Source organism: Callorhinus ursinus, unplaced genomic scaffold (genome assembly GCF_003265705.2).
Source record: "Callorhinus ursinus isolate GAN/ISIS: 27379988/994484 unplaced genomic scaffold, GSC_fseal_2.0 scaffold1, whole genome shotgun sequence".
Lineage (NCBI taxonomy): Eukaryota > Metazoa > Chordata > Mammalia > Carnivora > Otariidae > Callorhinus > Callorhinus ursinus.
In genome coordinates this window covers 110,863,343-110,880,019 of record NW_027397063.1, presented here as the reverse complement: position 1 = coordinate 110,880,019, position 16,677 = coordinate 110,863,343, and the positions used below count along the sequence as shown (strand labels likewise).

Genomic DNA, 16,677 nt, shown 5'->3' with positions numbered 1-16,677 from the left:
GTACAAAACTGAAAAGGTACAAAAGAGTATACATTTAAAAGTAAGTTTTCTTATTTCTGTTGCCTCTAGCCATTCCCTCTCCACAAGTAAGCATTACCAGTTTTCTTGTGTATGCTTTACAGAGATTATTAAAGCATTTACAAACATAAATGTATTGGGTGCCTGGGTGGCTCAGTTGGTTAAGCAACTGCCTTCGGCTCAGGTCATGATCCTGGAGTCCAGGATCGCATTGGGCTCCCTGCTCAGCAGGGAGTCTGCTTCTCCCTCTGACCCTTGCCTTCTCATGTGCTCTTTCTCTCTCATTCTCTCTCTCAAATAAATAAAATCTTTAAAAAAAACAAACGGGGCCTGGGTGGCTCAGTTGGTTAAGCGACTGCCTTCGGCTCAGGTCATGATCCTGGAGTCCCGGGATCGAGTCCCACATCAGGCTCCCTGCTCAGCAGGGAGTCTGCTTCTCTCTCTGACCCTCTTCCCTCTCATGCTATCTCTCATTCTCTGTCTCTCAAATAAATAAATAAAATCTTAAAAAAAAAAACCTAACTTTAAAAAAACAAACACATAAATGTATGAGTATTAATCTTGCTTTCTCACCAACATACAAACTAGCAAAATATATACATTGTTTGCATCTTGTTTTTTTAACACTTAGCAATAGTAGCATGAAGATTTGTGGTTCCATATGTATGGGGAGCTGCCTCTTTTTTTTTTAACCGTTGCTTAATATTGCATCATCTGGATATACCACAGTTTATTTAACCAGTCCCCTATTGATGGACATATAGGTTGTTTCCAGTTTTTGCTATTACAAACAGTACTGCAATAAATAACCTTGTTGTTATGTCATTTTTGATATGAGCACATGTGTCTATCTGTAGGATAAATTCCTACATGTTAAGTTGATGAATTGGTATGTGTATTTTTATTTTGGAAAGATAGTGAATGCCAAATTGCTTTCCGCAGAAACTATAGCAATTTTTGCTCCCACTAGCAATGATTGAATGCTTGTTTATTTGCCACATAGTGTGTATTTTAAAACTTCTTGATCTTTACTGGTCTGATGGAAAGGAACATCTGATTTGTAGTTTTAATTTGCACTTCTAAATGAGTTGAGGATCTCTTCATATTTTTTTTTTTAAATTTTGTTTATTTATTTGAGAGAGAGAGAATGAGAGATAGAGAGCACGAGAGGGAAGAGGGTCAGAGGGAGAAGCAGACTCCCCACCGAGCGGGGAGCCCGACGCGGGACTCGATCCCGGGACTCCAGGATCACGACCCGAGCCGAAGGCAGTCGCCCAACCAACTGAGCCACCCAGGCGCCCGGATCTCTTCATATTTTTAAGAGCCATTTTTATTTCCATTTTTTTGGTGAACCTGTTTGTCCTTTTTTCCTGTTGGATTATCAGTCTTCTTACTGATTTGTGGGAATGCTTTATGCAGTAAGGAAGCTAGCTATTTTTTTAGTGGAAAGATGTTTAAAATTTAGATGCTTTGGCTGATGCCTGCATTTATTCTTGAGAAGTTGATTGTGAGATCCAGTGAGGACAGTTTGTTGGTTTCGTCTGCTTATATAATTTCTGATGTTAGAAGAGAGATAGAAAAAGAACTTTTTGAGGAAAGATAAGCGAGGATTTATAAACAGGAGTTAAGAGACAAATAGTAGATTGTAAGGATATTTACAGTAAATCCTATTGACAAAAAGAAAACACTTGTATAACACTTATTCTTTGTCAGGTATTGTTTTAAAGCCCTTGAGGCATATTAAATTTTATTTATTTATTTGAAAGAGAGAGTAAGAGTAAGAGAGAGAGCGAGGCGAGCACAAGCCGGAGAGAGAGGGAGAGGGAGAAGTAGACTCTCTGCTGAGCAGGGAGCCTGACGTGGGGCTCAATTCCAGGACCCTGGGATCATGACCTGAGCTGAAGGCAGATGCTTAACCGACTGAGCCACCCAGGTGCCCCAGAACATTAAATAATTTAATCCTCATGGTAACTCTATAACATTTATTATCCACATTTTACAGGTGGGGAAATTGAGGCACAGGGTAGCTAAACTAAGTAACTTGACCAAGATCAGACAGCTAGTGAGCGGTGGAGCTGTCATTCACACTGGGCCGACTGGCTCTAGAGTCCATCCTGTTGCTCCTAACCTATATGCCATACTATCTTCGTACTTGTTGGTGTCCAGAATATATAAAAACTTCATACAGATTTTATTTTTTTTTAGTTTTTTTTTTTTAAGATTTTATTTATTTGAGAGAGAGAGAATGAGAGATAGCACGAGAGGGAAGAGGGTCAGAGGGAGAAGCAGACTCCTTGCTGAGCAGGGAGCCCGATGTGGGACTCGATCCGGGGACTCCAGGATCATGACCTGAGCCGAAGGCAGTCGCTTAACCAACTGAGCCACCCAGGCGCCCCATACAGATTTTAAAAAGGAAAGGGCATTAGAAAAATAAGATATGAATAGACATTTCACGGAAAGAGATAAAAAAGGCCAGTAAACCTAAGAAAATCCTGGTAAGATTTAATAAAAATTAATCAGAGGAATGAAAATTTTTAAAAGCTATCCGTTTGTGAAAAAAAAGCTTGTTAATTTCAGTATTTGGTGGGGATTTAGGAAAATAGGTAACTTTTCTCTCTCGTTGTTAACTTAAGTGGGTAAAGCAGTGTTGGAGAGCATTTTGGCAAGATCTGTTAAAAATCTAAATGTATATTCCCTGTGCATTTCTACCCTACAGAAACACTTCGACATTTGCAAAAGAGGCATATGTAAAGGTGTTTAATGTTGCCTTATTGGTGAAAGAAACAGAGACAACTTTTCCATTAGGAAAAATGGCTAAATAATATGTTAATATAAATATTCCATAGCAGCTAACAAGGATGAGGTGTGTCCAGAGTATGAAAGGAAAGAACTTAAAGACATATTGTTGAGTTAAAGGAGCAAGTTATTAGAATGGTGTGTGTTTTATCTTTTCTACGTGTATGTGGGAAGACACACAGAAAGAGATTTGAAAGGAGCCTGAGTGGTGGACAGAGTGAATTAGCCTTGTTTATAATGGTTTAATTTTCTATAGAGTATGTATGTATTAGCTGTGTTATGAAATATGACTTTATATAAAAGGATTTGATACAATTTTAGTCCAAGCTGTCTTGCTCTACTGTTGAAGACTATCGTATCTACAAAAGTAAGGGTAGCCAGATGTTAGGCTTGGTAACATTTTAAACGCCCCTGAAAGTAAAGTCAACTTTTCTGTGAAGTTTTTTGGTTACCTTTTATTTTTATAGAATTTCAACAAAAATTTGTAGGAGCAATATAGTGAAATCCCATATACTTTGCCTGTTTTTACCAATTGTTTGTGTTAAAAAAGTTGACTTTTTAAAAAATTCAATGTTTTGTTTCAGAAGAATGAGGTAAAAAGAATAATTTTGATCCTTTAAAATCTTGACATTTGTATGAGTGGTGCAGAACCTCTTAGTTTTGAATTTGAACAATTTTATATAAAATTTTCTTGATAGGGGAACGTGAACTAATTTTTTTGAATATATTTATTCTTTTCCAGGTACTATGTTAGTATATTTTGCAAATTATTTCATTTAATCCAAATTCCTGAAAAAGATTGTATGCCAACAAAAACGGTTTTTCTCAGGGTTTAAAAAGGCAGAGCCAGGTTTTCAGAAGGTCTGTAAGTTACCGAAGTCGCTGTCTGTCTGTCTACCAATTTGCCTTTCAGATGGTATATTTGAAAGAACTGATGAGTATATTTCTGTTTTCAAGAAGTTGATAATTATCCCTAAATTGGTTATGGTCGAATGTAATGGTTATTCAGTAACATTAGAATGTTGGGATGCTGTAAAAATTTATCTTTAAGACTGTTTAGGGGATTTACAAAAAATGTTACTCTTCTGTCTGCTTGACTCTGCTCATGTGCTTTTGTCTGTGCTTGTAAATGGTTCTCCTAGAACACATAACGTGCATATACTTGTACATGCACGTTTGGAGGTACAATTTATTTATATCTGGGTGCTACTTTTTGTGTTTTTTGAAAAGTGCTAGATCATAATGAGTCCCATTTTGCATTTGGGCCCCCAGGATGCCATTATCAGAAATAGCTACCATGTCCCCTATGTGTCCTATCCATGTAGCCCTCAGTTTTGCCAACATCTGGCTTTTCATTTGCTTGCCATACTGGGTTCTGTTGGTCGGTTTAGGAGACTTGCTAAGCTTCATGTAGCTGTAGGAACCTTTGGCCTATCCTAGGAGAGATTCCTACCATATGTGCTTCAAAGTTTGGTTTGCTACTTGAGAAAGGGGCTGTAGGGAGCTTAGGAATCAGCACACATTCAAAAGTGAAACCTGAAGTGGGCAACACAAACCACAGGAAGATCTTGCCCGCAACTTGGTGACGTATCTGTATAACCCATGGACACTTCCTGGCAATACCTTGCGAAACTCGCCTTTTTATGTACAGTAGTTTCCTAACTTCTTGTTCTGGACTAAACTTCAGTGAGAGGTGATTAATATGATAGCAATATAGATAACTGTGTGATTTATGATAATTATCATGCATATGACTTGTGTAAAGCAAGAGGCTCCTAATTATATTCTGTAGACTATTCCACTGAGGAGTTGCACCTTACCTACTAGGACATTTTTGAGGAGCTGCCCTGGAGTTTATGCTTTAACCCTGATTTTATGCTTTCTCAAGAATTGTACTTACAGGGGTGCCTGGGTGGCTCAGTCAGTTGAGCGTCCAATTCTTGATTTCAGCTCAGGTCATGATCTCAGGGTCATGGGATACAGCCCCCTGCATTGGGCTCCGTGCTCAACAGGGAGTCTGCTTGGGCTTCTCTTCTTCTGCCCTCCTACCCCACCTCTCTCTCTCTCTCTAAAATAAATAAAATAAATCTTAAAAAAAAAAGAATTGTACTTACATATTGTTGATGTTTTATAGCCCCACAAAACAAGTTCTTTGCTCACTTCATCTAGGCTAACCCTCTAAACTCTGCTGGATTCCTGGAGCCCTTTGCCCACTGAAGTGCTTGCTTAGTGGTATTACCTTGCTTTTAGGCATGTTGATGATTACACAGTCTTTTATTTTTACGATGAATTGGAGTTCAGTACTACTGAAACTATTATTCCTGATTTCTTTAACCTTCCAGGTTCCATGTTAATATTATAGTGCCTGTTGTTAAGCAGAACCAGATTTCTCTTAGGGATTATGCAGTGTGTTGATTTTTTATGATTTATCAGTTGAATGAGATTATAGAATCTCAGGTTATATATTTTAAAGATAATTTATCATTTACTGGGAGTGAGGAAAATTGCTGACAATCTAGTTATCTGATCATGTTAATTTATGCATTGAAAAGCCCTACCCTACTGAGTGGGAGATATTCCAGCAGTCACCATTGCCTATTGGTGTCATTTCTCATCCTGTGCCTGAATAATATCACAAATGTGTAACTTTCCAGTGGTGCTTTCAAGGTGGCAGCTAAGGAGGGAAATAGCCGCTTCATAACCTTTTTCTTCTCAGCAGTTTTTAGGCACCTCCCCTACTTTCGTTACCATACACCTAGGGCAATCTAACATACTTTGAAGAGGGTGAATAGGAGATTCCTGGGAAGGTCAGGTGTGATTATGGCAGTTCTTCTCATGTAAGATTTCTTTATCCTGTACAAAGTATTAGATATATAGAAATCAAATGAATGCTAAATTGTAACGTAGCATGTTGAAAGCATAGTTTTCTGCACCTTTTCTGGTTATCACCTAACCTGTCTGAGCCTCAGTTTCCTCTTCTCTAAGTTGGGAATTATGGTCTTTCTCATCTTTCAAAGGGGTTGTGAAAAGATTGGATGACTTAGTGTACTGCCTGGCACATGGTATGGGCTGTAACATAAGCAGTAAAGTGTATTTTCAGTTTTGTTGATGAACAATTTATTTATGTGCACCTTTTATTGGAGAAATAAAAATTGAACTTTATAAGAAAATTTGAAAGACCTTACGATATGTTAACATATAGGATTGTGTTATTATGCTTATGCATAATTAAATAGCATAACACTTTTTAATTTTGTACTAAACTTGTCAACAGTGAGGCTATATATATTTTTAAGTGTATATTTGATTCATTCTTCTTCACTGTGTTTTTGTTGTGAATATAAATGATAAGGATCGCATATATTTTTTCATTTCCCCATCTAAAGTTCTAATCCTCTGTTCAGCTTGCTGTTCCCATTATTAGAACATTGTATCCTGAGTCACTCAGGCCAAATTCTGTCTCTGTACTATTTCTTCCAGTTTTCTTTTCCTCCCATTGCTCTCTCATTACCTTAGCTTAGGCCCTATAACTGTCAGAGTACTTTTCCTGAAGCATAGATCCAACCACACAGAAATTTTTAGTGACCCTCGTTGCCTACTGAAGAAAGTTAAAACTTTTTAGCTTGGCATTTCAGATTCTCTTGATTCCACCCTTTCTTTACAGTCTTATCTCTTCTTATTCCCCTTTCATCTCCCTTTATACTTTAGCCAGTTTGTACTATTCACCACGTCCTTGGAGGTGCTCCTCTTATTCCCACCTTCAGAACTAGTTTGCACTGTGCCTTACTCCTGGAATGTTATCCCTCTGCCCCCAATTTCTATATTTTGAAAAAAAAATCACTTGGAGGAAGTTATTATGAAGATCGTGAAGTAATGTATATGAAGGCCCTTAAAAAACATCTGCCATATATAATGTATATATTAATTTATTCAGTAAGTTGTAACTGTCATCATGATTCAACTTTCCTCTCACCCCAAATAATCTTTATTTTAGGATCATCTCCTTCAGGACCCTGGTTTGCAGTTTTTCTTAGGGGTTAATCCCACTGGGATCTGTGTTGGTCCTTAACTTTGTGTCCTTTGAAATATGCTTGAGCTTCAGGGTACCTTAGGATAATTTCAGAAAGGAATAGCTGTCTATTCCTCTCAGCACTGCTGTATTCAGAAAGACATTAAAAGTGAAAAGGAAAGACTAGGCTTTGGAATTTGATTTCTGTCAAATCACCTTACTAGCCATGTAACTCAATTGTTTTTGTTTTTGTTGTTTTAATTTATAAAAGGAGACAGTAATGCTTCTCAAGGTCATTGTACACATTAATTAAGATATTTGAGAAAATATTTAGCACTGTCTTGACTACTTGATAAATATTTGTCTTCTTTTCTTACTTACCCAAGTATTGTCCTCCTCTGGGACACACACAATCACACAAACAAACCTACAAATACAAATGCATGCACACACACACCCCCAACATACACATAAGTACATATGTGCAAATTCATATACATATCTAGAAGCATATACACCAGAACCTCTGCCCCCTAGCCTGTTATTTGGAATTCTAGTCCTATGTAAAATTTGTATGGTAGGCTCTGCATGCTATCTAGTGACCTTTGCATAGAACCATTGATCTTGTACACACAGAGTTGGCCATCTTTTTATTTTTGTTAATCTAAGTTATCTTAATCGGTTTTGATTCCCACTGGTGTTTATCTTCTTGGTTTAAATTGTTTACTTTTTGCCAATGACTGAAAGCACTGTTTTCACTAAAATATTTACTTGTCTCCCTTTTCCTTCAGGTATTTGTGCAGAAGTTACCTTCTCAGTGGAACCTTCTGGGCTGCACTTCCCCTGCTGCCATTTATTATATGTGATAATATATTCCTGCCTAACACCTAACACCTACTGATACATCATCTTTACTTATTTATTCTCTGTCCATTTGTGTTCACTCAGTGAGAACACAGTTTTGTCTATTTTTCTCACTGTTCTATCTCTAGCATCTTAGTGAAGGTACTCAGTAAATATTTGAATGTGTGAATTTCGGGATTGGTTTGTTTTCACTATGATATCTCTGTGTTAACACTGTAAAGATTCTTACATTTAGTCCTTTTGATAACTGTATGTAGGAGACTTTTTTTTACCCTTTGGTGCAGTTGACATAGATCAGCTTATATCAACTGGAAAAAAGATACATGCAATTTTATAATTTGTGATGTGATATTAGAACTTCCTTCTTGTCCATGCTAAAATTCTACACACATACACACTCATACTTAACTCAGTAGATATTTCATTATCTATTATAAGCTAAGCATGGTGCTAAGAACTGGTGCCTTCCGTTAAGAAGTTTGTAATTCATTGGAGAAATGTATAGCAGTCTCCTTTGCTGGCTCCTTCTCATCTCTACTAACTCAGAAGGGTTGGAGAGCTTTAAGACTGTCTTTAAATCTCTTTTCTTTCTTATCCGTATTTACTCTCCTTTTGATTTTATATAGTCTTGTGGTTTTATAAATATTATGTACTTGCTGATGATTCTCAAATTTTTACTCCAGCCAGGACTTCTTTATCCTCTTAACATCTGCACTTGGGTGTGTAATCGGCATCTCAGACTTAAGATGCCTCATACAAACTCTTGATCTCCCTCTCCCAGCAAGAGGCTCCTCCTTCTGGAAATGGCATCTCTGTTCATGCAGCTGCTTAGGCTGAAACTCTAAGAAGTCTTCCTTAACCCCTTTTTCTATTGTACCCACATCCAAAATATCAAAAATCCTGTTGGCTAAAATATGCCCAGTTGACCACTTCTCTCCATGCCAGGATTGCTCCCCTGGTCTAAGTTCTCTCTAATCAAGATCACTACAGTTGAGAGACTATGGACTCTGAGAAATAAACTGAGGGTTTTAGAGGGGAGGGGGGTGGAGGGGATGGGTTAGCCCGGTGATGGGTATTAAGGAGGGCACGTATTGAATGGAGCAGTGGGTGTTATATGCAAACAATGAATCATGGAACACTACATCAAAAACTAATGATGTGATGAATTGTGACTAACTAACATAATAATAATAAAAAAAAAGATCACGACAGTAGTCTTCTATCTACTTTCCTGCTTCCATCCTTTCCTTTCTGCAGTGATTCTTCTAAAATGAAAGTTAGATCATGACATTCTTCTGCTTAAAATCTCTCAGCAGAAAAACTCAAGATTTTCCTATTTAACCTGCTTCCTTCCTCACCCCTACCTCATCTCTTACTGTTTCCTACCTCTTCCCACTTTGCTTATTGTTTCACAGCCCTACTGGCCTCCTTGCTATCCCCTCAGTGTGCCAAACTGTCCTTTCTAGTGCCTTTGCATGTTTTATTCTTTTTGCCTGTTCCTTTCTTTCCCCAGATACCTATCTGCATTGCTCATTCCCTCATTGACATCTTTCAGGTATCTGCTCAGATATCTTAATAGAAAGGCCTTCCTTGATTCCCTATATAAAATAACATTGCCCTCCTCCTTCTCTTTACCCTTTGGGTCTTGAACCCCTTAACTCTCTTACCCTACTTTGTTTTCTTCCAAGGCAATAAATATTACATACTTAAGAGTTTATGATGTTTGTCTCCCCTGTCTAGATTGTACAAGGGTTCCATGTGGGCAGAGACCTACTTTTTTTTTTTTTTTTCATTGTTATATCCCCTGCATTTAAAAAAAGTGCCTGGCATGTTGTAGGCACTTAATTTTATTTGTTGAATGAAATGCAACAAGTGCAATACAATATGATCCTTGTAGTCAAAGTACATGTAAGATGCAGTAGGAAACAGGAAAGAGTGACATGACTACCTAGGAGTTGAGGGAAGAATCTACAAACAAAGATGCCTTTAGGCAGAGCTTTTTGGAGAAAAAAACAGGTAAGAGTATTCCATACAATGAAAATAGCATTGCAGATGTACAGAGGCATGAAAGAACACAGTGTTCAAGGAACTGAAAGTATAGTACTGTTGGAGCATAACTTGTGGGGGTAAAGAAAATAAGCAGATGAGGCCAAATATGTAGTAGACAGTACCAGACCATGAAGGGTCTTTAGATTTTTATACTGCAAGGTATGTAGTAGGGAATCATTGAAGACTTTTGAGAAAGGGGGATACATGTGTTTACATGTTAAAAAGGTAAGTGGCAACAATGTGAAGGATGGGGATCAAAGCTAAACTCAGCATTTTATTTAACATATATGTGATGTTGCAAGGTACATATGATGCAGAGAAGCAGTTACTTTCACGTGAATGGGCAAGAGGCTATTTCATTTTATGGTTGGACAAAACCACTAATGTGTAGTTTTAAAGTTCAGTTCTTGGCATATTTGCAGTATATCTGTGAGGGAGAAGAAATGCCCGGTGGAGGATTAGTTTATCAGTTATAATTTCAACAAGAAACAGTGTTATTACAGTATAAAAGATATTGTGCTTGAAGGCCAGCCTCCTTTCTTCATAGAGAAACAATTGTTTTGTCAATAATATACCTCCTGATCTTCATTGATTGTTAAAGGAAATAGTGACAGTTACAAATATAATCAGATCTGTACTATTTGCTGTTGGCCAATACAGCTACCTTTGTAGGACAAATATCTGCCTTTGCATATTGGAGTACCCTGGCATGCACAGAACTCTTAAAATGAGGGATAAGCTAGAAATATTTCCTTTTTTCATTCAGATGCAAGTAAACCCATTTCCATGTTTTCAGTTGCCTTGCTCAAGTATCATATCTTAGCAGTATATTGACCATCTTGAATCTTACTACTTTTGGGTCAAGATCCGATGTGTAAATTTAAGGATGAGCTGGAGGTACCCAAAATGTGTTACATGGTGTCAATATTGAGAACTTGGCACTCCCAAATTCATGAACGTGGTACTGTATTATTGAGCATATTTTAAAAAACACATCCAAATACTGCAGTAGGAAATGATGAAATGTTTTCAGAGGCAGATACAACAATAGAGAGAATTAAGATCCATTTGTCTCCATTTCCCAAGTCGAAGCATTTGCTTTTTGAGTGTGCTGTGCTATTCAACTCATTATGTAATGGAACAATAAAGGTAGTTTTCAGTGAGGTATTGCTTTATAACTTCTGAGTCCATGTTTGATCCAGATAGCCACATGTAACTGAAAGATTTACCAAACTCTGATGACCAGTAATGTGAAATGGGATTTTCTAATTTGTTAGAAATAAAGGGTAAGAAAACAAACCAGTCAGGATTAGGTTACCTTTACACCTTGTACCCCCTAAACTAGCTAGAATCAACTCTAGCTAGTTTAAGCAGAAAGAGATTTAGTGAAAGATTTTTAGGGGCACCTGGGTGGATCAGTTGGTTAAGCATCTGAATCTTGATCTCAGCTCAGGTCTTGATCTCAGGTTTGTGAGTTCAAGCTCCATGTTGGGCTGCACACTGGTTGTGAAGCCTACTTTTTAAAAAGTTTTTTTTTTTTAAGTGGTTTATAGAATTATTAGTAATTCTGACAAGAAACAGACTCTAGTGTGAACTTTCATGAATGAAATTCTAAAGCCACATTGCAGCTGAGCTACCGAGGGAGTTGCTTCCTCTTTTAGGATCAGAAAGGTACCTGCAGAAATTGGGAAGCTGTCAGTTTTAGCTGCTTGTCTGAGAACCTTGCCACCTCTGTCGTGATCAGGAGCCTGCCACTGTTAGGAACTAGCCATTAGCAAGCAGCCATCTTCATCAGTAAGCTGTTGTCACTGCTGCTGGCTCTAGAGCCAAGCCACACCTGCCACACCACAACCTGTATGACAGAATGTATGCCTTATGTCCTTCTTGATATCCATGAAACCTACGACTGGACAGAAGGACTTCAGAAAACACTGCTGCACAAAGTGTGACAGTGTTTAATAGTTGCAGCAGCCTCAGTACAATCTCCCTTCTGCTCTCCAAATTTCTAGCGAGTGCATCTGATTGGTGGAATTTAAATCATATCTGCAGCCCTAACTGCAAGAAAGACCTGGGAATGTAGTTTTTAGCTTTCTAGTGTCTGCAGTACAGGAGGTCATATACCAAGGAATGCTGAAATGGATGATGACCACTCATCAACCATATCTACCACAGATACAGATGCTGATTCTCCTTAAGGCTAGCCATTATCAAATGGTCTATATAGATAAATTGAGAAAGATTACAAATAATACTAACAATGTTGAGAAACTTTTAAGTATTTGTTTTCAGTATGTTTTATTGTTTATAATGACATATTTAAAAAATATCTAAAATTTGTGCTCTACCTATGTGATGAATATAGTGGTCTGTGGATGCCAAAAGTTTCTTTACATTTAAAGTGTTGATAGTGGACGAAAAGTTGGAAAGATGGAATAACAAAACTGTTAGAATGGGTTATCTAAACTGAGGAAAGGTTGGTGTTATCAAATACTGAAGCATGGTCAAATAAGGTGGGAACTGACAGCAGTCTTTGATTTGGTGGTACTTAATATTGTTAGCATTCTAGGGCCACCTGGGTGGCTCAGTTAAGCATCCAACTCTTGGTTTTGCCCCAGGTCATGACCTTGGGGTAGTGGGATCCAGCCCCACCTCAGGCTCCACGCTCAGTGCAGAGTCTGCTTGAGATTCTCTCTCCCTTTGCCCCTCCCCCTGTGTGCATGTACGCATGCTTTCTCAAATACATAAAATACTAAAAAATATATTATTAATGTTCTTGAAGGTTCTAGTAAAGAACTAGAATCAGAGGCCGAATTGTGAGTAGAAAGGAAAGGAGCAGAGTTTATAGAATAAGTTTTCAAGGAGCAGTAGTTGTATTTCCTTCCTTTCTTCCTTTGATTAGAGCATAGGGGAGGCCCTATACAAATACCACACACGAGACAAGTACAGCCTTTCAAAGTTCCTCACTTTTGTCTCTGTGTAGCTTGATGTAAAGTGTGTACTATTAAGATAATCTCTTTCTGCTTAGAGATATAATGGATGCAACATTTTTTATTAGTTCTCTAATCGTTCATTATTTCACTTTCAATTATTTTTGTATAGAGTGTCAGTTAATTATTCTGATTTATGTTTTTTATAAAGTGCCAGTTAATTACTATAGTTTAAAATGTTGGTAGCTGACTTAATCAGCATATTTGTATGATTAGTGAACTGGGCATTGATTAGATGAATTCACCTTCAGTGTAGTTTATTTAAACATAGCTTAGTGACATATTCAATGAGTACAGATTATGATAACTGCTTTTATAGGAGATGTTGAGTGTGTTTTGTATATTACATAGACCTTATGTTTTTACTTATTCTAAGTAAATATCTGATAATGGCAAGTTCATTGGATTCTGCACACAAAATAATCCCTGTTATATCCTCCTTAAAAAGGTGGGTGGTAGAATAGGTATACATTTATACAGTGTGGTTTTCTCACACTGCACTTATGTGAATGAAATGGGAACCTGTTCAAGGGCAGTGATTTAGTGTTCCAAATTCCCTCATTAGATATAGAGCATGTTTATTATGATTTAATTCTTAATTTGTTTACATTCTAGGCCCTTTATGGTGACCTAGTTGGATTTTGGGTTTAAAAAAAAAACATGGATTTTTTTTTTTAGGGAGGAGACATCAGAGAGAAGAAAAGACTTCAAGGAGAAGAAGGTTGAGAGTAATGAAAACAGAATTGGTGGACAGTGTTGTGGGATGAGAGCAAGGGAATTGGGTAGATAGAACTCAGGAAGACGGATGAGATTTGGATAAGAGAAGGGACATCTAGTCTTTAGGAAGAGGAGAATGGATGGATACAAATTCAGATATAAGTTTTTCCTGTTTGGAACCTGATTTATTTGTAAAGGTCAACCCATATTAGTCAATTTTTGAGTCATTTGAAAGTTCCTGATTCTGACTTGAGTTGAACATAGTATGTTTATTCTGTTTAAGTGGTAACTTGATATTTTTTTTAATCTCCCAATGACAAACTTAATGAGTATCTTGTGCCTTTCCACTGACTTTCTCATTGCACTAAAAAAATGGTTTATTGAATTTTTCATAGGTGCTTCTTAGGTTTCTGATAGGCTTTGTTAAAATACATTGGTTTTTAAATGGCCTTTAGTTTTAAACTTGATAAGCAGACAGAGACTCAAGTTTATCTAGCCCAAATTGTCCTCAGGAAAGCTGTGCTTTAGTGATTTGTCTGAAGCCATTTAGCTACTTAGTAATAGAGGTAAAACAGGAACATTAGTTTCATGATTCTTAGGGCAGTGCTATTTCCCATATGCCAACTGCCTTGCTTTCCTAATTGAGTACAGCGGTGTCTGATTTCAGCATACTTCTGTGTGCTTTTGGCTCACGAGCATTTCACAAGAACTTCAAAACTGGACTTACTAGCTTCTTTAATATTCATTCAAGGAATATTTTTCAAGTGTCTACTGTGTGACAGTCACGATTTTAGATTTTGGTGATTAACTGAAGTTCTCAGACCTCAAGAATGAGAGAGGCAGAAAATAAATACATAAAAATTACTAGTTTCGGATAGTTATAAATGCTATCAAGAAAACAGAGAAATAGATTATGGTAGCAGGATTATCTACTTGAGACAGAATAGTCAGGGAAGGTTTCTCTGAGGAAGCGGCATTTAAGCTGAGACCTGAATGATAAGCAGAGCCAGCCATGTGAAGTTGTAGGGTTAGAGCATTCCAGATAGAGGCCTTAAGCTTGAATGAACTTGGCATGGTTGATGAATGGAAAGAGGGTGAACACTGAGGAGAGTGGGAGGAAAAGAGGTTGGAGAGGAGAGGACAGTGGAGCAATGTAGACCATGAAAATGGGAATTTAGAAATGGGATTGTATTCTAAGTGAAAGGGAATGGTTTTGGAGCAGGGGAGTCACTGCCCTGGAGAATATCTCTAGATGGGGCCCCCCGGGTGGCTTAGTCGGTGAAGCAACTGCCTTCGGCTCAGGTCATGATCCCAGGGTCCTGGGATCGAGCCCCACATCGGGCTCCCTGCTCAGCAGGAAGCCTGCTTCTCCCTCTCCCACTGCCCCTGCTTGTGTTCCCTCTCTCGCTGTGTCTCTCTCTGTCAAATAAATAAATAAAATCTTTTAAAAAAATATGTCTAGATGGTCACACTGGTGTAGAGCAGGTCGTAGGGGGATACCAGTGAAGGCAAGGAGAAGTGGTTGGATTTGGGATATATTTTAGAGGTTTGCTGGAATTACTGATGGACTGGATGTGGGGGAGGTTTTGGGAGGAAGATGGTGATAGACTGGGGGAAGAGCATTGTTTTAGGGGAGGAAATCAGATGGTTTTTCTGGGACTTGATAAATTTGAGATGCCTACTGGATATCCAAGGAGGCAGTTGGATATTCACATCTAGTGTTGAGGAGGAGAGATCAGGCCTGGAAATGGAGACCTAAGAGACATCAGCATTAACACCGTACTGAAGGAGTTTGCACAGGGAAAGAACAGAAGACAGTCCAGAACTGAGCCCTGAAGCATTGCAGTATTTAGAGGTGAGGGGGGGGAAGAAGTAGGCAGAGGACCAGGGATATGGGAGGAAAGCCAGGAATATTGTATTGTGGGAGCCAAGAAAAGGGCATTTTAAAGGAGGGATGTTAGTGTTCACTTTTACTAAATAGTGCCACCAGATCAGGTATGGTGAGGACAGAGAAATGGCCATTGGATTTGGCAATATGGAAAGCATTGGCATCCCTCACTAGAACAATTACCATGTCCTCATAGAGTTAGAAGCTGACTGGGGAGAGGGTTGAAGAATGGATGGAAAGTGAGAATTAAAGACAATGTGACTAGAAATGATTGCTTTTGAGAAGATTTGCTATGAAAGGGAGTCTAGAAATGGAATACCACAAGGGAGGAGGTGGAGTCAAGGGAGAGTTTTTTTCTTTCTGTGCTTTTTTTTAAATTGGGAAATATTAAAAGCTTGTTCATGGGCGCCTGGGTCACTCAGTTGGTTAAGCGACTGCCTTCGGCCCAGGTCATGATCCTGGAGTCCCGGGATCGAGTCCCACATCGGGCTCCCTGCTCAGCAGGGAGTCTGCTTCTCCCTCTGACCCTCTTCCCTCTCGTGCTCTCTATCTCTCATTCTCTCTCTCTCAAATAAATTAAAAAAAAAAAAAGCTTGTTTATATGCTGATGGGAGTGATCCCCTAGTGAGGAAAATTAATGATGATGTAGGAAAGGGATTAATTGTGGAGTTAAGTTCTTGAGGTGGCTAGTGATTTGGCTGGAGAGCACAAGTGGGGGGATTGCCCTTTCTAGAAGCAGGGAAACCATGGTGTAATATGACCTCACACTCCCCTTTACACACAGCTCTTCTCTTCAGTCTCACTGGACCAAGTTGATCACCTTCTTTCTGTAATCACTAGGGGTTTTTTTGTGCTATGTCTTACATGTTCTTTTGGATTGAATACATCCTGTATAAGGTTTAGCATGAAGCAGCCGGTGGTATTTAACACCAATTTCAATTTTTGTGCCAACAGGTGAAGCGAAAAATTTACTGCCATATCTTGGACCCAACAAAATGAGAGATTGTTTCTGCACCATAAATTTGGACCAGGAAGAGGTTTATCGTACCCAAGTTGTTGAAAAGTCTTTAAGGTTTGTAAAAAAAAAATGGTAAATTATCTTTCATATGATATATATTGATTAATAAATTTTATACATTTTCCAGACTGTAATCATCAAAAAGACTTTCTTTATCTGAAACTTATCTTTTACATTCTGGATTTGTTTTTAGAATAACAGAATCTTGGTGTTTGAAGGAGCCTTAATGTTTATTGAGCTGGAGTAATCAACTGTCTTATGCTTGGTTCCTTCTGACAATTATCGTTGACAAGCAGTCATCTGACACTTGCTTAATAATGTTCATTCCAGT

At 38.1% G+C, this 16,677-nt stretch overlaps 1 protein-coding gene across 2 annotated transcripts in view; it reads left to right on the top strand.

Moving 5' to 3' along the window:
• The window catches only part of RASA2 (RAS p21 protein activator 2), a 124,425-nt gene that overhangs the window by 7,906 nt on the left and 99,842 nt on the right, over positions 1-16,677 (top strand). For both annotated transcript variants that reach the window (XM_025881310.2, XM_025881302.2), the window contains exon 2: positions 16,283-16,400. In XM_025881310.2, the coding sequence (XP_025737095.1) occupies positions 16,283-16,400 (118 nt within the window). The remainder of the gene's footprint in view (positions 1-16,282; positions 16,401-16,677) is intronic.